We start from the raw sequence: 27717 nt of genomic DNA, 5'->3' as shown, positions 1-27717 counted from the left end.
TTTATGAGTTGTATGATATAACCTTGTTCATGTAAACTTATTTTTGCTAGAGGGCACAAGTATTATTTGTGTTTTATTATATGTTCAAACTTCTGCACTTATGAAATATGCATAATTATTTGACTGCACGTGAGGTTAACTATGTAACATGGTGGGTTGTGATGCTAAGTGTAACTGAATTTTTCTGTATAATTCTTGACTGGTAATTAGATTGGAGTAAAAAAAAATAGAATTTTTAAACCAATTAATTTACAGTATTGAACAGGATTAAAATTAGTCGTGAAGTCTTTTCAAAGTATGCAAAATAGCATTATACTAAATAGCTGAAGTATTTTTTATGTATGACAAACGTTTGAAATTACTGTAAATAGTGTCATGGATAGACTTTTTGTATGAGCATTTCTTATCTTTCTTTACTTAGTTTTTCTATGAAGTAGTAATGATAATGTGTCATAGTTTGTAATTTAATATAGAATGTACAAGAAGTATCTGTGAAGTAATTACTGCATCAGGTAACAGATCTCTAGTTGATGATAGAAATGTTCTCCATTCGGTTGAACACATATTAGACTTCATTCAGATCATTTCATTGTTAATTTGGATATGACTTTGTAATGTTCCCCCCTCCTCCTTATTGCATGCCTTCTCAGTATAATTGGAAAGATTGTCTGGAAGGTCAGAGTTTTAATCTAAGTGAGGGCATTGCACATTTTTCATGTGTCTTGCTATGACAAACCTAATGACTCTACAAGCAGTGCCTGAACTAAAAGGTGATAGACGATAATTTGTAACATCAGAATTTGACGATTTTGTCCGCTTTTTCCTAGTTGCCCTATAAAAGGGCAACTGGAAAATTAATAATGTAATGTAAATTAATAATGTAAGGTATTTTCTCCTTCCCTACCATGTGCCTTCACGGGTGTATTGAGTCCCAGTGAGAACATTGCTTGACTAAATTATAAATGGTCTCTACAAGGGGCATCCAAATAAAAAAGTAGTGGAGGTTAATTTTTCACCTCCAGGATTAAATGATTGGCTTCTCTTCTCACCAGCTGCCTTTGGTGTGGGAGAAAATGTAAGGTTTTTATCTTTTGTGTCTCTTTGTGATGTAAATGGAAAGCAAATCTGGCTAGCATTGGAAGGTCCAGAGTTTGATTCCCATTAAGGGCATTGCATATTTCTCACATTTAAAAAATTCTTACATTTTCATTTTGCAAAAGTATAAATGGACTCTACAACTTTCACTTCGGAATTCTTACAACTCAATCGTAAATATCTGTATTCAGTTAACATTTAAAACCAAAGATGTTCAATAAGAACTTGGTAATTGCTTTAGCTGTAATGTTTAAATTATATTCAGTTTTCATGCAAACTTATATTTATTAAAAATTGAGCAATTTATTGACATTAACTTTCAGATGTTGTTTCTCATAAGTTGAAGAGATTGAGGTAAAAGGGTAATTTAGCAGCTCGATGTGTGTAAAAATTTCTTGAGTAGAATCTACGAAACTTGCTTACAATTAAAATGAGTAAAATTAAGTCTTATGCTCTTAATTGCATTAGAAGTTAAACTGATGTAATTCTAAGGTAAACTATTTTAATGTTACATATTTCAATTAAAAATTCTATCTTCTGTTTTCTTATGTTTTCTGATTAAAATTAGGTACAGTTCTATGCTGGTAGCTGTAGTGTTAATGTTGTTTGCAAAAAGTAAAATTAAAAAAATAGTACTAATGGAGTTATGGGTCATATTAACTCAGTAATAATCATTTTCTTCAGTTTTCAGCTGCTTTTATTTCTCTTATAATTTGCATTAAAAAGCTTTCTGAAGCATGGGATTGAAGGAAGTGATAAATATTCAAAATTTAAGTGTATACAGAACAAAGTTTTTAATCCGGACCTCTAATGCGTTTACGCATGGGCGTTTAATGTATAACGGATGGTATAAGTTAGGCTAAAATTATGTAATTATCTATTTCAGTTAATGTTGCAGATTTCGTTGTTCCTTAATCTTATAATTGGATCCGGCTTATTATTTTTTGCAGACTATTAGAGCAATTTTATAAAAAGTAAGCTTGAACTTTCGATTATGTCAAAAAAAGTTTCCGATTCTGGAGCTGCCAAAGGATCTACAAAGTGAAAGCATGTTTTGATGTACCGCTTCCGATAGTGCAGAAAGTAACAGAGAGGTTATTGAAAACGAAAAAATTTCGATTGACAAGTTAGTCGGTATTCTCGACACAGCAATTACAGGACTTGAATAGTGGAACTGAACAAGAAATTGTCTGTTTATAGAATTAAAGAGAAAGTATTAGCACAAAAAACGAAACAACTTACACTGAAAGAAATGTTTAATAAAGTAAACAAATGAATATTAAGCTTTTTTCTTTTGTAAATTTTGATACCCTTTTGATCATAATTGCTCTTTATTTCATAAATTATGGTTTCATATTTTTAATTTTATAATTTCTGCATGCCATTTTACCAGATTTAAATTGATGATCTATAATCCGGAAAAATCGGTAATCCGGAATCGCCGAAGTCCCAACGAGTCCGGATTAAAGACTTTGTACTGTAAAGTAAACTTTATGACTGCATGTGTTTTATTATAAATTGCTATCTATATATGTAACTTAATAGTCATTCAATTTAAAAATTTGTACTTTTAGCAAAGTTGGACCTCTTATTGCTAGAAAAAGAGCACCAGGTGTAGCTAAAAAATATAGTCAGATAGGTGGTGGATCACCTATTTTGAAATGGACTAACTTACAAGGAACATTAATGACAGAATTATTGGACAAGATAAGTCCAAACACAGGTAATTTATAACTGCTACATTTTTATTACATTTCATTGTTTACTTACGGATACATTTAATAAAAAATGTGTGATATTGTTCTTATTTCTACTTACTAAATACATATAAATATGTATTATAAGTGTAAATAAGGATTACACCAGGATCAGCTGGGGATTGTTTGTTCTACACTACACTAGGTGCTGCTTAATGTGGTTAAATTTTTCCATAGCTATTTTGATAACATTAAATGAAAAAAAAAAAAAAAAAAAACTTCAGAGTACCAATATAATTTAATTAATTTAATATAAATATAAGTAGAAATATATTAATACTTATTTTTACAACATTTTAACTAGGAAAAGTATTATTAATAGTTTACATGGATCAAAAGTTAATTTATCAACTGTTTATAAAATTTTTTGAATTCTTTGACTGATGCTATACCTTTAATATTAACACTCAGAGAGTGTCCATTATATCAGCATTTATAGGGAATTAATTGGTTTCATTTTTATATTCTGAAATTTTATTACTTGATGTGCTTGGATTTGTTTCAGAAAGTCACTGCCTTCTATCCTCTGCCATCTTCTTCTATATGAAGAACAGTGACCTCTGATCACTCTCAGAATGAACAAAATTATTCAAAATTTGTACCAGATTAAGTAAAAGGTTGCTTGTTGCCTAATTTTAATTTAATTGACTAAAATAAAAACCAAGTAGTTTGGTGACTGACATATTTCAATCACTTGGCTTTTTTAAGAATTTATTTAGGATTATAAACCAGGAATCTATTTTGATTCGACAAATATACAAATAAAAAATAGAAATTAAAAAGTGCATTTTTAACAAAGGAAAAAGTTTGTGGGAGGGCAGATATTAGAACTGAAAAAGACAACTGATTCAGCCCAAATAGGGACTTTTAAAGCATTTATATATATGGTCTCAAAAATGATTTTAAAAACATAAAGAAATTTTAAACATTCTTAAATACTATATATAAATTAAGCTTCAGAAAATAATAGAAATTAAGCTTTATAGATTAAATTCCTAATTCTGAGAATGTTTCTTTATCATCTACAATCATACAAGGTATGGCTATTAATTTCCAGGACTACTCTAATAACAGCAGAACAGATGATGTGAAAAACATAGCCTTTTAATATGTTTCGAAGTAATTCCCATCAGCCATAATACACTTTTGTGCTTGGCTGTATAAGTTGTGGAAACAACTTTTAAAGTCCTCTTTCGGAAGGCTCTTGAATGTCGATGTCACGTTCTTCTTGATGTCTTCAACATCTACAAAGTGTATTCCTTTGATCACAGTTTTGAGTTTGGAAATGTTCGATCATACTCTTCTGATTTGCTTCCTGCAGACTTCTTTTTGTTTTCCAAACTCAAAACTGTGATCAAAGGAACACGCTTTATGGATGTTGAAGACATCAAGAAGAATGTGACGCTGACATTGAAGAGCTTTCTGAAAGAGGACTTTAAAAATCGTTTCCACAACTTATACAGCCGAGCACAAAAATGTGTTACGGCAGATGGGGATTACTTCGAAACATATTAAAAGGCTATGTTTTTCACATCATATGTTCTGGTTTTATTAGAGCAGTCCTGAAAATTAATAGCCACACCTTTTTATCTTACCATCCTCAATATCCGTTTTTTAAAAAGCAAGTCCTTTTACATTATATATTTTAAAGTTTACAATAAAATACTTAAAAGATAAATAAATAAATAGATCTAAGTTAAATCAGGCAATAAATATCCTAAGTTTCCTACATTTTATCACATGAAAGGGAATAGAACAGTTCTTAATAGGTAAAATGAATAGATACTTATAAGTTGTAAATAAAGTAGTGACAACATAATAAGATCATGCACATGCCCTTGTGCTTGCTAGCGTGTAATATTAGTGTTGCATACAGGCAGCATTAAAATGCAAGTTTGAAGCAAAGAGTGTAATGGGTACCACACTATAGCATGCTTACAAAATCTGAAGAGCAGTTTTATTTAAAAGTCCTAATAACCCATGACAAAACTGCATAGGAAAGTTCTCAAGTTGTTCAAAGTTACTTGAAGACTATGACAATTATGTGTTACCATATATCAGCTTGAAAGATGGGTTTGCATGTTTAATTTGAATTGGGATGGTCAGAACATTTGGCCTGCACAGGTTGCCCACCATTTCCTAATGAGCAGGTAGAAACAATATGAGGTATCCACTGCTGACCATTCTAATGCTTTGACAGTTAAACGATGAATGGTAGATATTGGGGTATGCCATCAAACTATGTGGAACATTTTAATTCCATTCATATTCCACCGCTGGGATCAAAAGAAAACACTTTGGTGATTGTATTCAATGGCCCTCATGGATTTAGTAAAAGAGAAAAGACATTGTTAGCGATCATATTAAAAATATATAATGAGATTTAAGTTCAATAAAATGTTTGTTCTACCTATACAGTCCCTATTTTATTTACGGGGTTTGTAAATAAAAAGTGTTAAAATTTGTGGCATATAATAGTAAAAAAATTACTGTTCTATTTGAGATATATTTGCATTTTTCATAAATTTTCAATCACATCTGTCACATATGTAATTGTATCTGTAATATAATATATGCAATTGTAATTTTATTGTACAACAATAGCTAGTAGTGTACAATACATAATGTTCAGCCGATATTGGTGTAATCCTCATTTCCATTATTAACCCTCTGACTGCTCAATTTGTGGACTGAAATCGCTTCCAAAAATTTTTTTTCTTTTTTTTTTTTCTTCAATATTTTAAATCTATGTATATTGGAGAATTAAAAAATGCACTTTTTCTTTCTAGAAAATATTTTTTATATAGATTTTTATCATGAGAAACTAAGTGGCCAGAAAAACCAATTTCTGATGTTCTCACCAAAAAAAAAAAAAAAAAAAAAAAAAAAAATCTTTTTAAAAATAAATTTCAGTCGATTTACAGTTAATTTCTATTTATTGCATAATATAAAAAAATAAAATGTATAAAATTTAAGAAAATATAAAGTGGTGAGGGAAAAATACCTTAGAAATGCAGTTTAGTATGATAGAGTTCAAAACAGGGTTCAAGTCCAACTTCACAGTCTTTGCACCAGATTCAATAAATCTAATTAATAATCAATCTAATTATTAATATAATCAATAAATCTAATTAATAATTCAATAATTTCATTAAATAATCAAGATAATCGCTGAACATTTTCTAGCAGCCATTTCTGTAAGAAGAAAGTGGCAAAAAAGTGAAGTTTGAGCGCTAATACTACGTGCCTTCAAATGCCGCAATTTAGTGGACAACTAACGATATCTGTTGGCCAAAACATAAGCTAAACGCCTAATACTGTATATAATTTATTTCAATGGTTAGACAGGAAAAAAACTGAATGCGCTCCTCAATAAAGGAAGAAAAATAGAGAGTTAATACATATAAATACCATCCATGGTGTAGTCGACAGGATTCGAACTTATGAAGGGAAATTCTAATGGTGTGAGATGATGTGATGTGAATGAGAATGAAACTCAGACAAAGAGAAGTATTTCAAATTTAAAGGTACCTGTAAATTCTTCTGCATGTAAGTGTTGTGTCATCAAATTTTGAAAGGTTTTGAGTCACTAGATTCTGCAAAGGAACAAAACTATGTTACTCAATTTCCTAGGGCTATTAAAAGAACCCATACTATTTAAAAGAATATAAATATTTTTTTGTATTTCTCTTAAAAAGAGAGAAGTCACATATGTAAGTCTAATACAATATATTTAATACGAACTTCAGCACGAAGTAGTAAACAGTACAGTTAATGCCGTTTAATGTGATCATGGTTAATGTTATCATTTGGATATTACTGTCAAATTACCAAAGTCCCATTTGTTTGTATATGAAAACATGTAAAATATGTCATTTACCATGATCAAGAATCCCACAAATGTTACCAAAATATTATAGAATGCATTTTTCAAACCGTAAAGTAAATTCTCCAAATAAGGTCAAAATAAATTTATAAATTTTAAAAAATACCAAGTGACTGAAAAATGTCAGTAAGGAATTAAGTCACCAAACTGCTTGGTTTTTATTTTAGTCAACTATTTACAATTAGGCAATAAGCAACCTTTTACTTAATCTGGTGCAGATTTTGAATAATAAAAGTGTAAATTACTGTTTAGCTAGTCTTAAATTTATATATAAGTAATTATATGTGTCAGTTGAATATATTTATGAAAAACCTGCTCTCAGTTATGAATAAATTAAAAATATGAAATATATTATGTTCATTGTAATTACTAATTCTTGAGTTTCGTCATATATCATGTATGTTACAATCATATAAATAATAAATTACAGTCAAGTACTGTTATATTAGAATCTTGCAAGAATCACAACCACATATTAATCACAGTAATGTAGAGTTATTAAAATCAAAAATTCAACTGTGAGTTTAGCAGTGCATGTAAAAATCATGATTAAAAAAAAAAAAAATGAAGAAAATCTATTTTAAAATTCAAACGTACATTTATAATTTTTTTGAAATGAGTTTCAATTGCCTTTTTTTATTTTAAATCAATTTTTTTAAGAAAATATAAACAGCATTATTTAAATACAGCCTATATTAATAAATTTTTTGGTACTTTTTGATTACCTGTACCTCACTTTTAAAAGTTGCCAACTCATTCCTGACTAACTTTTTGTCAAGCTAATATGTGAAAAGCAACAGCCATTTTGAAAAAGGGGATTCTCTGAAAATTCTGTAAAAAAAATCAATAAAATAAAAAAAGGCAAACATCTGTAATAAAACACCACTTTTTCCTAGAAATTCTTATGTAGTTTTTTACATTTTTGTGTTTTTATGTTCACCCTATGTACGCAAAGAGTTGTTATCTATTCTCACTTAAAAAGCATCATAGTGTTGTCAAATTTGGCATTGCACTCATACTTGTTTTTCCTGTGTATAGAGTGATATGGTTAAAAAAAATATACTATCACAAATTTGGCTTTGTCCACAAATTTCGATCCATAAAATTTGATCGATTAAGAAGTATAGCTTTATGGAATGCAAATGTTTGTATTCTATTCTATTGGATGAAATACCATATTTCTGAAGGAAGACAATGCTTTCTTTTTCATGAGCTGGCAAACCCCCACACCCCCAATTATAATTCCTTACCATAAAAAAAAAATGTACTCAATGCAAAAACAAATACCGATAATGAAATGAACCATTGAATTTGAAGGTGGAAGTACACACTCATCTGCTGCATGATTGAGCATACCTTGGTTGTCATATAAATATATTTTGGTGATACAGTGCATTGCTTTGTGAATAATTTGACTATCTGCAAAGAGGAAATGCAGATTGTCAGAAAGAACTGATTTTTGGTGCCTCATGTGATACAATGCATGATTTAAGGCCCGTCTACGCATAGTGATTTCTTCAACTGACTTAGCTGACCGACAATATCTGAGATAGCTCGCTTGTCCACACGGAATGATTTTCTCGTTAGTACAGGAATTCACTCTGCCAGTCGCTGTGAAAGGAAGTGTTCCCACCCTCTATTACTCACTTTGTCTATAATTTGTAAACAAAGCTTATAGTGTTGTCAAATAGTCAAAATAATGGATGACTGTTTTACTTTAAATTCATACTATGGCTACAGCTACAATTTTGAACTTAGCTACAGCTACAATTTTGAACTTAGCTACAGCTACAATTTTGAACTTAGCTACTGCTGCAGAAGGGAAAAAAAAAGAAAATACGTTTGGACCAGAAATTGGGTCACACAACGAGAAATTCATGGTGTGTGTAATACCCTGCTCTGGGAGTTGGATATTGAAGACACGGTGGAATTCGGAAAGTATTTATGGATGATGCCATGTGATTTTGATTTTTTGCTAAATTTAGTTTGCAGGAAAATTAAAAAACAGTTATGCTTTTCCTTTTGTGCCCTAAGTGTGCAGATTGCTCCTTTTCTTTTTAAATTTCATTTTCTGGCACTTCTGTTTGTGCATTTAAATCTTGAAATAATAAAATAACCATGTTTCAGAAAAAATAAGTAACTACTGTGCTTTAAATCAAAACCTTTATTACTAAATAAATAGACAATAATGTTATGAAAATCAAACCAGTATGAGTAAAAAGTAGTAATAAAGAATAAAGATTGCTACATTAAAGCAACAGTGTAATTTAAGTGCACAAATTTCAAATAAGAAATATTATAAAAGTACAAAGTGTTAAGTAACATATTATTGAACATTAAAAAACTAATATCAGCTTAATAAATAACTAATACAGTCTGAAAACTATGATCATATGACTCTATCAGTTACTCAGCTAATAAAGTATAGCGATATTATATTAAATTGGGCTGTAATTTGTTTACACTAAACTCAATTAACACAAAACTGAGTGACTTTCTTTTTGAGCTGGTATGCAACTACTAAAGAGTTTTCACCAACATATCTAAAACACGTGCCAAAGGCCATTCGAAAAATAAAAAGAAAGGGGTTCAAATTCAATAAACACCACACCTGTAGGCGAAAAAATAAAAAGTGACTTTTAAGTCATGCAGTTCGAATTTAGTGACGGAGAAACGAAATTAAGAAGTCATTGCAGGCGCAAAGTCCATTAAATTAAGGTGGGCTATTGAATCCACGATCTCGATGTTGGGAGAAAAACCTGCTGTGCTCTTTACCACTGAGCCACGATTGCTTGTATAGGGTTTGTTGAAAATGCTATGTAATTCGTCACATGATTAACTCCCATTTTCCCCATTTTCTATGAAGTGAATGAGTCTCTACGCTGCTTTAAATCCGGCGCACAATTTCTCGACTGGAGATTTTGCTTTCTGAATTTTTTCAATAAGTGTGACCATAGTTTCAAGTAGTTTCTGAGTATTTTCATCTAGTACCCATGACATGGCATCATTAATAGTTTTTGGAACTTTTCTTGGGGGAGTTAAAACAATGTTCACCCTGAATAGAAAATATTTGAATATGTAAAGTAATGGGGAAGACAAAGCTTACCAAAATAAGAGAAATTCTTAATTTTTTATTCTTTTATTTACCTTACTCATGTCCCACAACACAACATTTTCTCTATAGAAATCTATTAGTTGAAAAATTTGAGTTTCGCTCAAATGAAATACAGCAATGTTTATTATTTATTCCAAAATGAGGAGAAAAGCATGTGATCACTCAAAGCAATCTTATTGTATAGAGACTCTGATTTTATTGTATGCTAGTGAGCATTGAACACTAGTTTTGAAATCATGGCAGAGAACATGACCGATTTTTGGTGCATGCACAGATGCTTAAAATTGTTGCTCTACCAGAAAGTCGGCTGAGGAAAATCACTTCATGTAGATGGGCCTTTAGAGTATTCTAGCTGTCACATGTTACCTACAGTACAGTAGGAATTAAGCTTGTAAATCAATGTGGTGCGTGTGAAAGTGATATCTATTTATGCATAGAAATGCATCGGTCCATAAAACCAAAATCATGTTTCTAATCTAAATATTGTTCTGAACCCAAAAGGCTTCCTTTTGAACATCCATGTTAGTGATCAAAATCTGTGAGCTTGATATCTTATTCTCTGCTAAATATTTGTTGATTTTTTTTTTTTTTTTGTAACCATCAAAATTATATAGAGTCTGTTCTGTTATCAAGACCAGATCCAGAAATGTATTTATATATGTATGGATGGATGAATGTGTTCATGTATGCATACATATATGTAAGCTCGAATGTATGTGTGTATACATATAAACATGTATGCAAATACATAGATACACATGCGCATACATTCATACATTTCTGAATTGGGTCTGGATAACAGAACAATACCATTGTATATGAATATAAATTAATTTTATCAGTTTTTTTGGTAATTATTAATACGTTTCTTTCTTCAGCTCCTCACGAGCATTATGTTGGTTTCCGTTATGCCAAACCTTTAATGGAGAATACTTTAGCTGAAATGGAAAAGTTTGTATTACAGTTCTCATTATATTCCTCTTTGTCATTTTTTAATTTGTCATTATCATATATAGATAAGATTAATTTTCCTGGAAGTGGTAAAGCTTGTTTTACAGTGTACTTTATGTTTGTATATCTGCTTAATTTTTTAATTTAGTTTTTCTTTATACATTAAATTAATTTTCCTGTGAGACAGTTAATTTCTGAATTTGAATAAAAATGTTTCATATATTTGGCACTACCTTAAAATTAATTTAGTAGTATTAATTAGGTATGTAATTTAGGTAATTAGTAGGTAAATTAGGCTAGAAGGTTATTTATTATGGTAAAGTAACTTGTAAAGTAGTTTATATTAATTAACCAATGATAATGATTTAAACCTTTACTATAACTTCTCCTTTCCATAGCCCTCACCAGGATGCAAATTAGATCGCAATGCATTCAAGTTGAGAATTTTGAATTATAGATATAGAGAGGCAGTGACACCTCCTGTTTATGGTCTATCACCCAGCTTTGCAATTGAATGTTAATGTGTGGCATTGAAGTTTTGAGCCAACTTAAGTAGGCCACTTTGTGTAGTCTCTGACTACAATACTGTTAATCTGAAATTTTACCTCCATTATTTTAAATACTCAAAAGGAGAAGAGTTTATTTGTACATGCATGTCATGCTTTCTGTTCATTTCAAGACTTCAGGAGTGAATATAAAAGTAATTTAAACCTTCTCAAGGCACTTTTATAATAGTTAGATAAACGATAATTCGCTTGTATGTCCAATAAGATCTAAAAGACTTTGAGTGAATATGACAAAATTTAGATCCTGTTTAGTTTAAATTTAGATCCTGACAAAATTTAGATCCTGTTTAGTTTAAATTTAGATCCTGTTTTAGTGCATCACATACTTTCATGTTCTTTGCCGAAATTTTTGACTTGCTATCTGCATATGTAGAACATAATGTGGCTTGCTTAAAGGCAGCATCTTTTTTCCTTTTTTTTTTTGTTTTAGGATTCTCAATATTTCAGAACCTTCAGTTTTGTCAGGGCCTAAAATGGGTTCATGTGACAACCATGTGACAACATACCAATGCATTACACACAACTACATGTGGATTTACACTTTTGAAATTCAAAGATAATTTGTTGTCTAATTCTGTTTTTTTTTAAAATTATTTAAGAAAAAAAATCTGGAGGATTTTTTAAGGTTTCCCGAAATAATATGAAAATATCCATAAGTATCATACTGGGAGTTGAAACAAGATTAGATTCCCAATGTGCAGGATGTTTGTTCTTTAAAATAATAAAGTGCAGGTAATGGAAAAATATTTGCATTGGAAAAGGTTAAATAATTTTTTTCATACTAAAAATATTAAATATAATGTGTATGAAATATTGGGAAAGGGGAACTTTTTAATTTTTAAATGATTGCTTTATGGAAATATTTAAAGTATGTAGATTTATATAGTTTCTTGGGTATATTAATTACTTTGTTACAGTTTTGTATTTCCATCAGATATTTTAATTTTAAAGAAAAACATGTTATTAAAAAAAAAAAAAAATATTCCATTAAAAATCGCATTTTCAAGAATTTTTTTTTTAACCTAAAAATTATTAGCAAATCAATCTGAAATGCTCCATGAAGTAAATCTTGCCTATTTCTTTAAATAATAAGAATTATTTTAAAGTGCTAGAATGAAAGCTTCTTTTAATTATATATTAACATAATACTTTATCTTCTACTGGTCTAACAGTCTAAGGTGGACCATACTGTCCTTATACCTCTTTCATTTTGCTCCTCTTTTGGTATAAGTTTGTTAATGCCTATAATTTACTATTGCATATGCATATAATTTTGTTTTTTAAACTATGTTTTATAAAGGCAGATAAGGGTAATTTTTGATTATCTGCACTCATACCAAAAAAGTGTAAAAATGTTTTGATGAGGGAGGGCACCATGTTGCCAAAAAGTGTTTATGTGACAATCCAGTTTTGCATTCTACCAAGTTACAAGTGTAGCATCCTCCCAGATGGTTTTCCACTTCTCCCGACATTTTTGCAGCATGATTGCTGATCGTGATCCCCTCCTATGAGAATTTTAGTGTTTTAGTACACCACATACTTTCATGTTCTTTGCCGAAATTTTTGACTTGCTATCTGCATATGTAGAACATAATGTGGCTTGCTTAAAGGCAGCATCTTTTTTCCTTTTTTTTTTTTTTGTTTTAGGATTCTCAATATTTCAGAACCTTCAGTTTTGTCAGGGCCTAAAATGGGTTCATCTCAAGATTCACACAAAAGTTATCTTAATAACTGTGTACTTTGTGAAACAACCATGTGACAACATACCAATGCATTACACACAACTACATGTGGATTTACACTTTTGAAATTCAAAGATAATTTGTTGTCTAATTCTGTTTTTTTTTAAAATTATTTAAGAAAAAAAATCTGGAGGATTTTTTAAGGTTTCCCGAAATAATATGAAAATATCCATAAGTATCATACTGGGAGTTGAAACAAGATTAGATTCCCAATGTGCAGGATGTTTGTTCTTTAAAATAATAAAGTGCAGGTAATGGAAAAATATTTGCATTGGAAAAGGTTAAATAATTTTTTTCATACTAAAAATATTAAATATAATGTGTATGAAATATTGGGAAAGGGGAACTTTTTAATTTTTAAATGATTGCTTTATGGAAATATTTAAAGTATGTAGATTTATATAGTTTCTTGGGTATATTAATTACTTTGTTACAGTTTTGTATTTCCATCAGATATTTTAATTTTAAAGAAAAACATGTTATTAAAAAAAAAAAAAAAAAATATTCCATTAAAAATCGCATTTTCAAGAATTTTTTTTTTAACCTAAAAATTATTAGCAAATCAATCTGAAATGCTCCATGAAGTAAATCTTGCCTATTTCTTTAAATAATAAGAATTATTTTAAAGTGCTAGAATGAAAGCTTCTTTTAATTATATATTAACATAATACTTTATCTTCTACTGGTCTAACAGTCTAAGGTGGACCATACTGTCCTTATACCTCTTTCATTTTGCTCCTCTTTTGGTATAAGTTTGTTAATGCCTATAATTTACTATTGCATATGCATATAATTTTGTTTTTTAAACTATGTTTTATAAAGGCAGATAAGGGTAATTTTTGATTATCTGCACTCATACCAAAAAAGTGTAAAAATGTTTTGATGAGGGAGGGCACCATGTTGCCAAAAAGTGTTTATGTGACAATCCAGTTTTGCATTCTACCAAGTTACAAGTGTAGCATCCTCCCAGATGGTTTTCCACTTCTCCCGACATTTTTGCAGCATGATTGCTGATCGTGATCCCCTCCTATGAGAATTTTAGTGTTTTAGTACACCACATACTTTCATGTTCTTTGCCGAAATTTTTGACTTGCTATCTGCATATGTAGAACATAATGTGGCTTGCTTAAAGGCAGCATCTTTTTTCCTTTTTTTTTTTTGTTTTAGGATTCTCAATATTTCAGAACCTTCAGTTTTGTCAGGGGTTAAAATGGGTTCATCTCAAGATTCACGCAAAAGTTATCTTAATAACTGTGTACTTGGTGAAACAACCATGTGACAACATACCAATGCATTACACACAACTACATGTGGATTTACACTTTTGAAATTCTAAAGAAATTCTAAAATTAAGATAATTTGTTGTCTAATTCTTTTTTTTTTTTTTTAAATTATTTAAGAAAAAAAATCTGGAGGATATTTTAAGGTTTCCCGAAATAATATGAAAATATCCATAAGTATCATACTGGGAGTTGAAACAAGATTAGATTCCCAATGTGCAGGATGTTTGTTCTTTAAAATAATAAAGTGCAGGTAATGGAGAAATATTTGCATTGGAAAAGGTTAAATAATGACAACATACCAATGCATTACACACAACTACATTACAACTACATGTGGATTTACACTTTTGAAATTCAAAGATAATTTGTTGTCTAATTCTTTTTTCTTTTTAGCAAAAACTTATCACTGTATATGTGGGGAACATTGCGAAAAAACAAGATACTTTTACATCTTATATGGAAGAAGAGGAATGTAACAAAATAGGCAGTATTGGATGCAATGTTGGAACAATAAAGGCACACAAAACAAATGCTTAGCTCCAAAGTTGGCTATGAGTTTACAAATGCTATCCGAAGGTGTCACCAAATTTTGATACCTTTTGGTAAGGGTGCATGTAGTCAGAAAATACCGTGATAAGTTAGGAAGAACTACTGTTATGTCATATACACTGACTAATGTGATAATATTCATAACTGTAATGTGATATACACTGTCCAATAAGTATTTGAACACCTATGCAATTGACGATATCTGCGGTCCTAAGGTACATCACGGACTCCGCCGGTATATATCGTGTAGGAAACAGCATTGGCTTTAGTCGCATGCGAGATGCCTCGCAGTTCGGAGCTCTCTGATTTCGAGAAAGGTATAATTATCGGGTATCACAAATGTGGCCGATCCTTAAGGGACATATCTAGCGATCTGAAGTACCCAAATTCGACAGTGGCCTATGTGATTAAGAAGTGGAAGGTGAGCGGTGATTGTCGGAATGTGCAAGTCGGCAGACCAACGAAACTGGGAGATAGAGACTGACGAGTGCTGTCCAGAGAAATTCGGAAGAACCGCACCCAACCGATGGCCCTCATCAGCGAGGAGTTTCAGCAGGCATCCGGGAGTATTGTTTCAATGAATACCATCCATAAGGAAGCACATCTGCTTGGTTTTCATGGTCGTGCTGCTGCCCATAAGCCTTTGATCACAAAGTTCAACCGTGCTGTTCGGTTAATGTGGTGCAAAGCACATCGAAATTGGACCGTAGATCAGTGGAAACGGGTTCTTTGGAGTGACGAATCAAGGTTCACCCTTTACCGTTCGGATTGCAGGGTCTGGGTCTGTCGTCTACCTGGAGAACATCTCCTGCCAGAATGCATTGTGCCAACAGTCAAGTTCGGCGGAGGTGGAGTTATGGTCTGGGGGTGTTTCTCCTGGTATGGGCTAGGACCCTTGGTCCCCATTCATGGTAAGCTCAACTCTGATGCCTACTGCACTATTTTGGATGACAATGTGCTTCCTATGTTGTGGCAGTTTTACTTTCAGGATGACAATGCTAGTTGTCATGTTTTGACGTTAACCAAGGCTTGGTAGGGTGCCAGGGGAGTTCATCGAATGGACTGGCTTGCCCAGAGTCCAGACCTGAATCCTATCGAGAACCTCTGGGACGAGTTGCATCGTCGAATTCAGGGGTGCACTACCCGTGCAAAATCGGTGAAGGAACTTCTATGTCTTCTCCAAGCCGAGTGGAAGAAATTACCACTAGCTGTCATACAAAGACTTGTGGAAAGTATGCCCAGGGGTGTCCATGCTGTAATTACCTCTCATGGAGACTCTACCAACTATTGATTTTGAATAAAGTTAGATTTTCTTTTCTATCACAGGTGTCCAAATACTTATTGGTAGTCAGTGTATAATGCAGTTGATAAATTTTTCAAGAGTATTTTCATGTTAAGAAATTTTGAACACTTTGAAAATATATATTAGATATTTTTAATGAGTCATATATTGCATTTAAAATATTTTGAAATGGAATTGAGTGTGAAATTTGTGTTAAAGTAAATTTACTGAATCCTGCGCATTTTGTTTTAGAGATGGAATTCAGCGTGCAGTTGCTTTCTCTCAGTATCCTCAGTACAGTTGCAGTACTTCTGGAAGCAGCTTTAATGCTTTTTATCGATACTACTTGAACAATAAATCATCCATGAAATGGAGTTTTATTGATCGTTGGCCTATTCATCCGAAGCTTATTGAAGTAATTACACTTTGAAATGCTGTAGATTTTTTTTTTTTTTTTTTTTTGTGCTTGCTCTTAAGCAGATTTTGGGCGATTTCTCATCTTAAATATGAGGGCTTTACTTTAATGCAAAAGACACTTTGGACGTTATTTCCATTAAAAACTGAAATGTCAAACAGTGAATACTTCATTTGTTGGTACCATCAAGCTCTAAATTGCTGGCTGTTTAATAGAAATTTTCATATTAATTATATTAGGTTTCTTGGATCCAGTATCTGCTATAGCCAGCACTCACTGACCATCAAAACTTTTTCACATCATGGCACACCTTAAGCATAAATAATTTTAAAGTGTACCTCACGAGCGTAAATAAAACTACTTTCCAGTTCTTATTCTGACACACTGAGACAACTGCTAACATTTCCATCATACATCTTTCATCATGTATAGTTTCATTACATAAGGAAAAAAAAAAAAAAAAAAAAAAAATCTGATGTATACATCACATGACTTTCTTCCATGGAATATTAAATTATATGCATTTTTTCTTGCATTTCATTTAAACTTATTGTATTGAATTAAATCTACTTCGTCAATAGCGCATAAACCAAAATAAAATAAATGCACTCTTTAAAATTCACTAGGTTTGTTTACCATAGCAAAAATCTGGCACTAGGTTCACTTAACACCATTGCATTCCATTCATATTATTGTAATTTAGAATGCATATAAATTATCTAATCATTGCCACATGTTCTATTCAAATACTATAATAAATCTAAAACAATGTATAAAAGAAATGAAGCAAACAAAACAAAAAAGAAACAGTTTTTCACAGACAATTCAGTATTTCTCATTCAATTAATTCAGTTTTCACTTCCCGATGAGGCAAAAATACATAAAAACTCAAAATATCTATATGAAAAATTAGGAAGTAAATCTTAAAGACTTATTTTGGAATAAATTCCAGAATGGATTAAACATGATTTAATTCGCAATAATAAAAGAAGGCATTTTCTTTGTTGTTGTGAAGCTTAGTTTCTCTAGATTGGCAACAAATCTGCTATTTTGCCAAGTTTAAAATGTAAACAAACATGTCCGCCATCACAAAATTAATTAGGCTTAGCTGCACTTGAACGACTTTTAAATTGTTGATAACTCAACAAATATTGCATGCAGATTTACTAAAGGCATAAAAACCTTAACTAGAAGATAAGAACAACATAATCCAATCATTTTTAAAGTAAAAAATGCACAAGTTACAAACATATAAAAGTAAAAGAAACTGAGATCACCGAGCCGGTTAACAGAGTGGATATACGAGGCGTATTCGGAAACTAAGTACCATTTTGAAAAAAAAAAAAAAAAAAAAAAGTAAAACAATTTTTTCGAATCCAATTTCATTTTTACATGAAAATACATGTCTTAAACTATTTTTCAACATAGTTTTCGCCAATGATCAAACACTTGTCATAGCGGGTGACCAGTTTTTGTATACCATCGTCAATGAAACTTCCTGCCAGTTTCGATAACCACGACTCCACAGCATTTTTCGTGTCATCGTCAGATCCAAATAAGCGTTTGCCACCAAGCTTGCGCTTCATGTGCAGGAACAAGTGATAGTCGGACGGCGCCAAGTCTGGGCTGTGCGGTGGGTGATCGAACTGCTCCCAATGAAACTGTCGAATTAACAATTGAGTGACACCAGCAGTGTAGGGCCGAGCATTGTCATGGAGCAACACAATTCCTTTACTGAGCATTCCTCTTCATTTGTTTTGAATGGCACGCCTTAGTTTTATTAAAGTCTCACAATATCGTGCCGCATTAATGGTTTCACCTCTGGGAAGAAATTCAGTAAGCAAAATGCCTTTCCTATCCCAGAAAACAGTGCACAGGATTTTTTGTGATGACGTTGTCACTTTGAACTTTTGTTTTTTCGGAGAATGAGTGTGTCTCCACTCCATCGATTGTTGTTTCGATTCTGGTGTGAAATGAGACACTCAAGTTTCATTACCTGTCACAGTTTGGTTTAAAAAGTTTTCTCCCTCATCACTGTACCGCATGAGAAATGTCAGGGCACTACCAAGTCGCTTTGTTTTGTGAACATCAGTGAGCATTTTTGGAACCCATCGGGAACACAGTTTGTGATAATTCAAGCGGTCAGACACAATTTCGAACAAAACAGTATGTGAAATTTGTGGAAATGCCTCTGAAAGAGTTGTCATTCTGAAGCGTCTGTTCTGATGAATTGCTTCATCAACTTTCCTTACCAAATCATCGGTGACAACAGAAGGCCGATCACTCCGAGCCTCGGCGTGGACATTTGTTCGACCTGCATTAAACATTCTTACCCACTTTCTCACCATTCCATCACTTATCACGTATTCACCGTAAACTTCTGTCACTTGACGATAAATCTTGGCCGGTTTAACATTCCTTGCGTTCAAAAATTTAATCATAGCACGAATCTCACAGTCAGCGGAAAAACTAATTGTTTTAAACATTTTGAATGTGCACAGCAAACTGAAAACACAACATAGAGCAACCAAAATGGCGACAATTGAAAGTCAGTGAAGAAGAAAGACTAGTGCGCATGCGTGGGACGCCTACCACAGTGCTAGAATGAAACGGTACTTAGTTTCTGAATATGCTATGTATATGTACATATATCTATATACGTTTGGTGTGGCCGATTGCAACCAAAATACGAGGTACACATCTACATGTTATAGCAGTCCTATATACAAAATTTCAACGTTCTGAGGCTACTCATTTTTTAGTTATGCGATATATGTATGTTTGTACGTACAGACGCCACAAAATTTTCTCTTCAGAATTCATTTTAAATCAGTTTTATAATTTTTTTGGGTGGAAAAGAGTCTTTCATTCTGTCCTTACATACAGATGTCATACAAAAACATCATTAAACTGCATTTGATAGCGGTCAAAATAAATATTTTTGTTGAAATGATGTGCCTGAAAGTTTTTGTGATTACAATACTTCCTTTTTACTTCGTACAAGGGAGTAAAAAGCTCGTTTCTTTCTTTCTTTCTTTTTTTTTTTTTTCAAAATACATGTCTAAAAAAGATGGATTGTTTCTACTTTAGGCAGAAGTAACTCTCTTGTATATAGTTTTAAAGGGATTTGAATTTGAAGCTTAGGATTTAAAAAGAGGGGGAACCCCTTCTGCAACTGACTTTTTTTGCTAGGGATTTAATTTGCATTCACAGACTATCCATTAGGATGTAAAACATAATTAAAAAGTTGATTTTATATGTAATGTAAATAATTACTGCCTTTATTAAAACCCTCCAAGCATTATTGGGGAACTTTGAAGTTTCAAAGATTTGGCCTTAAACTCAAAGTTCCCCAAAATATCATGAACAAGTGTTTTTTTTTTTTTTTCTTAATTATAATTCAAAAATTCCAGTGTACATACAACCTGAAATCAAACTATCAAACTTAGTAAGATGTGACAGAAATTTTCATTGGTAACAAATTAGATAGCTATCATCCTTCTGTACGAAATTTTATGTCTATAACCCTTGGAGGGTTAAACTTTTATATAAACATTGAGTATTGCCTGTTATTAAATTTTATTAAAAACTTAAAAATCAATTACTTTATTTATTAAATTTTATATGAAAAACTGAGAAGTATTTAAGTATTTGTATCGTTTGTTAAATTTTATCTTGCCATAATTTATTGTTTTGAGAGGAAACTAGCTATGAGATTATTTTGTATATCTTAAGTGCACTGAATAAGATTATCCGTACCTGTTATGCATTTTATCTTCTTATTTGGCTTTAGTTTCAAAACTGTTGGTCATAGACATATATTTGCAGTTACAAAAATTTTTAAATGCTTCATATTAAATTTTGGTTCATATTTTGGCATTTCTAGATTAAAAAAAGATCAAATTTAAATCTTATATCGTATTGTTGCATTTTTCTTTTCTGACACCAGTTGTTACTTTATTTTCTTCCCTCACTTCACAGTCGTATGGAGTTTGTTCAGATTTGGAGTGAAAAATGACAATTCTCCTTGATGAAGTATCGAAACACACTTTATTTATCAATATTAATCAGGACAGCTCCAAAACTATTTTACAGTCCTTGAAGATCTACTATAAACATGCTGGAACAATCAGCAACACAGCCTTCACACCGTCAGGCAATAACGGTGGAAACAGCTTCCTGCAAAGCACCCGCGAGACTCCATGCTACAACTCGCTATGCAATCAATGGCATACAAGCACAGCTCCCGACTCTTCGGTTCAGTCGCTCCCAGAGCTCAACACGCCCTCTCGACGATGCACTAACCGCGCTACACTAACAGACTCCTTCGGTGCACTCGACGACCCACTCGGCACTTGCTGCTCGGCTGTAAACTCGATCGACTCCGCAGGAAATGACTCTCTAGACAAAACACACTCTCAATACCACTTACTCTCTGCATACCAGCAGGGTTTATACAGCAGGGTTCGAGAACATTTTGGGCTAAACCGGTAAGAATTCGTTCCAGAAGGTTCTCCATCTGTCCATGAAATATTGCCACTTTCGTCACTATATGGGCGATTTCTCGCCAAATGTGGCAACCATGCATTTCCTTGTCATTTTATGGCAACCCCAAAACTGCATTGCGGGGAAGCGATCTTACTGCGCCTGTACATTTCGTAACAATATTTAGGGTTTATACGCAAATTGAAGAATTAAATGTTTTCATCTGTATATGAATAAAATGAAGTATCAGTTAAAAAAAATTTCTAATGTTAAATAAGTGATGAACATTTCTATGCTGATAGTCATGAAAAGTATTGATTAGTATGAATTTTTTTAAAAAGGAAATAGTATTGAATCTCAAGTATTTCTGATTTAATGAATTTTTTTGTATGATTATTCCATGAAGATAATAAATGAAATTGCATGAGAATATTCAAAATGCACACTTAGCATTTGAAGATTTTGAAATTATTTGTGAGAAAATTCTTTCAATATATTATAAATAACAGCAGTCTTGCATTTTAACATTGGTGTATTTATTGTTGGATAGAAAGAGAATTAATTCTGATTTCATAATCATTTTTTTAAGTAAAAGTTTATTTTGTTTATTTTATGAATTTTGTTTTATAAAGAGCTGAAAGCTGTAGTTGTCTTATTTTAGCCCAAAGGATTTGCATATGAGGTTGAAAGGTTGAATTCCATATGTAAATGATTAAATAACTCATGAAATAAGCACATCAAAAGTACACATGAAATTAGCACAATTATCTATGGTATATACTATCAAAGAATATTTGATGCAGTGTGGTAAATTATGTGTGGTAAATATGGCATAATGTTCTTGTTGCCACGTTAAAAAAGATTATTGTAAGCAGGGAAGTTGGCATTTGGAATGTAATGTGGCATTTTATTAAATGTGTAGTTGAATATTGTAACTACCAAATATATTGATGTATGAAAGCATTAAACAAATAATGTTGTCTCAGTATTTGTGTTTTAAAATATTGAATATTTTTATTTGTATGATAATTTTTCAGCTTTGTGTAGGAAAGATATACAAATATAATCAATAAAAAAATTCAGGCTTGATTTGATTTTATGCTGTTATGCTTTAAATATGAATCTGCATGTCAAGTATTCAAAATTTTACTAATGTAAATATGTGAATATTTTTTATTGGGTTTTGTTAATTTCTCTTTTATCAATAAATCTGAGCAACAGCATTTTATATTTTAAGCTGCTATGAATATTTAAAATTGTATGTTGGTCAATGATTTTCATTTCAAAGCAAAACAAAATCAATTAAAAAAAAATTGAGTGATATATTTGTATTAATTTTGTAAGCGTGAATAAAGATTTTTTTTTCTTGAGCAATCTTGAATTTAGAAATCCTTTACTAAGATATTTTAAATGTAATAGTATTAGTAGGACTGCATTTATGTAATTTTGTAATTTAAATGAAGGTGCTTTTTTTTTTTGTACAAAACCTGTATCTGTTATAAATTTTAGTGCTTTGCTGATCTTATCACAAAAGAGCTGAGTTCTATTCCAGAGGAAGATAGAAGGGATGCTGTCATACTCTTCACTGCTCATTCACTGCCAATGAAGGTACTCCTTTCTTATAGCATTTTTATTTTACTTGGAAAACATTGGTACTTCATTTCAGTCAGTGTTACTTTTTCTAACATTTATTTTGCAAAATTCTCATATTTAAAAACTTAACTACAGTTCAACCCTGCTGCAACAGAACTGTTAGCAATTACTTCCTTTATTCAAAAATATTTCTTTCAAACATTAATTGTTAGATACTTGCTTTATTCAGAAACATTACTGTTCTAAAAAAAATTGTTGTTGCCAATTGGGAAAATACATAAAATAAAAAAAAATAAAAAAAATGTTACATTCGGGCATCCTGACTTTGTTCTGACCTCAGAACATTAAGGTCTTAAAAAATTAAATCTGTAATATTAAAGTTTACAGTTCGAAAGTCTTTAACTGTCATATAGATTCACTGTCGTTTTCTATTCTTCTTCTGTGTCATAATTTTTGTAATATGCGGTGTGGTGTTATCGTTATCCCCAGCAACACTAATGTCATCACCATCGTCCTCCTCTGATTCAGCTTGACACTGCCATGACCTTAATTGGCTCACATGAGCTGTTGTACTAAAGAAACGTCCTTTCACCTTCTCTTCTAACTGAGTCACTCTATAGGTATCACTTGGTAAAACTTCTGTAACTACCAAAGGTCCTCAATATTTTTGTTGTGTTTTGGTTGATTCTCCAGTTGATTTAGGTACTCTTCTCATAACTACTATTTCTCCTGGTTCGAATGTTAAAGAATTACTTTTCTTTTTGTCATAATTTGCTTTTATTTTTATCTGCATATCTTCAATTTTCTTCTTTATCTTCTTTCTTTTTAGATACTCTCTTTTACCAGTAATTGCTTTCTTAGGAGATCTGTCTATTCCCTCATTTATCTTAGATTGCTTTACAGATATATTTACATTTTCTCGAGATTTATTTCCTTTTGCAATATCTTTCTCCGATTGTCTTTTATTTTGTTTCTCAGCAAACTTCTTTCCTTTTAATTTTGTTTCTTCACCAGCAAAATTATCTACTACAGTTTCTTTTTGTGAATTTTTTTATTTCCCTGTATTAATCTCTTTCTCAAATGCTGTAATTTTACAATTCTTGCTATATTTCTTAAGCTTTTGATTATAATTTTTTTCTTGAATAGACTTGCATTCTTTAATATCGTTGATATCATCACTTTTAATTTCTTCTTTAGGATATTCATTTTCTTCACTTGTATTCTGGTTAACGATTTTCTTTGAAGTCTTTTTCCTTTTCAGCGTCTTTTTACCTTTGGAATTAGTGACTAGTATTTGGATTTTCAAACTTTCCATCATAGTCCAAAGTTGCTGCCTTTTCATCATTGTAGTTAGTGACTGGTATCACTGTTTCTTCCTGTATTACTTCCAATAATGAGCCCAACTCATCTTCCGATCCACTTATTAAAACATAACCGTTATTTACTTCATCGGTTTTAACTTTCACGAAATTAACCATATTACTTTCGATTTCAGTTTCTTGGGAAAACTTCAGTTTAATTCAGGCAGTGTTGATATCGTTTTGCAACTGTGAAAATGGGCATTCATTAGCATAGCGTATGTGCAAGGTATTATCCATCTTGACATATGCAATATGTGATAAATCAATCCATGTTCGACCAACTAATAAGTCGCATGTTTCGTTTCATCTTCTACAATGAGAACTGTAATGTCCTTTCCTTCCACATTATCACTCTCTAAATTAACAGTTACTTTTCCCAATGTTCTAGCGGCTGGTTTACTCTGGTTCCCAAAGCCAAACAATTCCTCCACATTGGGTTTTATAATAAGATTCAGTTTCTTCTTAGCCATAGACTGTTACAATAAACACAAACTAGAACCCGTATCTATGATTGCAGTAATTTCTTCTCCATTATTGATGCGAGCATACTTTAAGTATACAGTTGGTGAAACACCTGAATTCTTGTCCACGGATAAATTATTTTTAGCATTTGTCAAGTCTGAACTCTTGGACGTACCAGGGTTCGTAGCGTTCCTTACAAGTGCTTAAGTCCTTATATTTGAAAATAAAATATAAAGACCCTTATAGGTGCTTACTTTTTCTTTAAAGCCCTTATTTTTTTTTGTTTTTAATGCTTATTTTTTGCTTTTAGTGCTTTTTTTTTTTAATCCTTTGTTTTTAATGAACGCATATTTTTTCCCCGTACCAAAGCCGAAACTAAATAAACAACTTTTCTTCCTTATATGCAACGTCAGATGGTGAATCACACACCCGGAAATTGCTTTCCCCCCTTCCTCTGCATTAATGTAACCTATGGTACGCGCGAGAGTACAGACAGGTGCACGTCGTTCTATTGGTCAAAGAATTGCGAAAACGGTAGAAAATTCCTATACATTCGGTATTCTTTTCCTACCACCCAAATACTACACACGTTTGAATCTCTATCAAGATTTTAATCATTTGCATTCTCCTTCCACGTGGTCAGTTCATATTCGTGTTTATTATGATCGTTATGCTTATATTATGAGCATATGTATGAATATTTATAATAATATAGTTACAGTAACTGCTGAAGTATAGATAAACTTCCAAAAATGGGTATGTTTTTACACAGATTAGCTTTCTAAGGAATAATATTCGGAATGGCTTAAATAAAAGGAAAGTAATCGAATAGTCAAAATAATTTCATTTTCTTTGCCAATACATTATATAGTATGGAGGGAGTTTTTCCGCAAAATCTCTAATATTGAAGCAGCGGACTTTTTTTTGTCACTGTCCAATCTGGATTGAATAGGACTAAAAGTTTTTGCGGTCTACCCAACCCAAGCGAAGATTGATTTTATTCCCAAAATTTAATACAGTCTGTTGAAAATTAGAATCAGAAACACCCCAGATTAGTAAGTCTCTTTCTTTTCCTTTATTTAGTTCTTTATTATCTGAATACCGGCAGGTGTTGATTCCGATTGCATAATACAGTCAAAAGTCGTTAATTCGGACACCCATAATCCGGACCTCAAAGCTAAAAACTTTCTGCGCATGCGCCACGTTGGCACGTGCGCACAGGCGTTTAACGCGTGCACGTAAGACCTTGACTATTGCGCATATGCGTGTGCGCAAGTGCAGAATACGTTTTCGCCTGCGCGTTTAATTTATAACGGACGGTGTAAGCTAAAATTATCTAATTATCTATTTCAGTTAATGTTAATGATTGCGTTGTTCCTTAATCTTCGAATTGGATCCCGCTTATTATTTTTGCAGACTGTAAGAGCAATTTTATAAAAGTAAACTTGAACTTTCGATTATGTCAAATAGAATTTCCGATGCTGAAACTTCCAAAGGATCTACAAAACGAAAGTATGTTTCGATGTCTAACAAACAAAAAGTGGAATTGCTGCAAAAAATGGATAAAGACATGAAGAAGGTGACAGAGAGGTTAGTGAAAACGAAAAAATTTCGATTGACAAGTTAGTCGGTATTCTCGGCACAGCAATTAACGGGACTTGAACAGCGGAACTTTGTAACTGAACAAGAAATTATGTCTGTTTATAGAATTAAAGAGAAAGTATTATCACATAAAATGAAACAACTTACATTGAAAGAAATGTTTAATAAAGTAAACAAATAAATATTAAGCTTTTTTTTTTTTTGTAAATTTTGATACCCTTTAGATCATAATTGTTCTTTATTTCATAAATTACGGTTTCATATTTTTAATTTTAGAATTTCTGCATGCTATCTTACGAGATTTAAACTGATGATCTATAATCCGGAAAAATCGATAATCCGGAATCGCCGAAGTCCCGAGGAGTCCGGATTAACGACTTTTGACTGTATCACATATGGAAGAATTACGCCGCACGTATTGTGCAATAATGTTTTTTGATATTCAATCTGAGATTTGTTTATGAACACTTAAAAGAGTTTTACTGTGCTTTCTAAGCAGAATATTTCTCAGTTCCGTTTGTCTATTTTTATATGATGCACATATCGAAATGTCAAAATCATTTATTTAGCCTAAATTTAAATCTAAAGAACGGCTACAATCTCCCCCACTCCTCTTTTTCCAGTTACTATCCGGAATATTCAGGAATTTCCGAGTATGCGGGTTAGTTAAGCTTTTACTGTTAAAGGATGACTGAATGAAGCAATTTCCCGTCTTCTGATTTCAGAAATGTGCCTCTTTTTTACTTAAATTACATTGCTTGGGATATATGTTAAGGGAAAACTGTTATGCAATGAAAATGTTCAGAATTTTGATTTAAGTTAAATTATTTAAATATTAATATGAGTGGAAAAATAAATTGTATTTATTATTAGGTGCCAAACGAATACAGTTAATATGGCTTATTATTATTTATTTTCTATATTTTCAACTGAAATATCATCATTAAATTTTGTAATATAGTTCTGCATAGTTTTTTTTTCTCTCATTGTAAACTAATTCTGTAAATTCAACTGTCATTTAAAATTTAAAAAAAAAAAAAAAGTTGTTTTCTATTGTTAAGGTAATGCTCATTCTCGTAATAAATATTGCATTGCTCATATTTTAAATTACAAGTCTAATTTTTCTTTTAAGGTTATGCAGTTGTGTATAATGTAATTAGACAGGTGCTTATTTTTTTCCTTAAAATGTGCTTGAAAAGTGCTAATAGGTGCTTATTTTTTTTAACTGAAATGTGGCTATGAACCCTGCGTACACTTTTTAAAAATATGACCCCTTTTCATTGCATTTCCTTCAAATAATTTCTTTTTTAGGTTGAGGACAATTTGTCTCTATATGTCCATAATCATTACAATTGAAGCATTTTGGCTCATCCTTTTCATTACGGATACCAGAATTATATTCCCTTTTCCTATCGTCTGTTTTTAAAAATTTATCTCTCAAATTATATTTATTATCAAAACTGTTTTTAAAACCCACTTTGAAATTACCATCAGTCTGCATAGAATCGTTAACGTTTCTAGGTCTTGAATACTGATTATAGGATCCCTCAGAAAATTTAGAACCAAATTTAGC

The 27717-nt window shown here is 31.6% G+C and overlaps 1 protein-coding gene across 5 annotated transcripts in view; it reads left to right on the top strand.

Annotated features, from left to right (window-relative positions):
- Positions 1–27717, top strand: part of FeCH (ferrochelatase, mitochondrial) — an 89675-nt gene that overhangs the window by 16930 nt on the left and 45028 nt on the right. For all 5 annotated transcript variants that reach the window (XR_015043081.1, XM_085824078.1, XM_085824079.1 and 2 more), the window contains 4 exons: positions 2670–2818; positions 10732–10804; positions 16479–16641; positions 22636–22734. Coding sequence is in view for 4 of the 5 variants with exons in the window: in XM_085824078.1 (XP_085680204.1) it covers positions 2670–2818; positions 10732–10804; positions 16479–16641; positions 22636–22734 (484 nt within the window). In the remaining variant the exon portion in view is untranslated. The remainder of the gene's footprint in view (positions 1–2669; positions 2819–10731; positions 10805–16478; positions 16642–22635; positions 22735–27717) is intronic.

The sequence above is a fragment of the Stegodyphus dumicola genome, chromosome 9 (genome assembly GCF_044657685.1).
Source record: "Stegodyphus dumicola isolate Sdum_Otavi_A_Nest chromosome 9, ASM4465768v1".
NCBI classification, from domain to species: domain Eukaryota; kingdom Metazoa; phylum Arthropoda; class Arachnida; order Araneae; family Eresidae; genus Stegodyphus; species Stegodyphus dumicola.
Note: the sequence above shows the minus strand (reverse complement) of the source record. Positions and strands in the feature narration are given on the sequence as shown.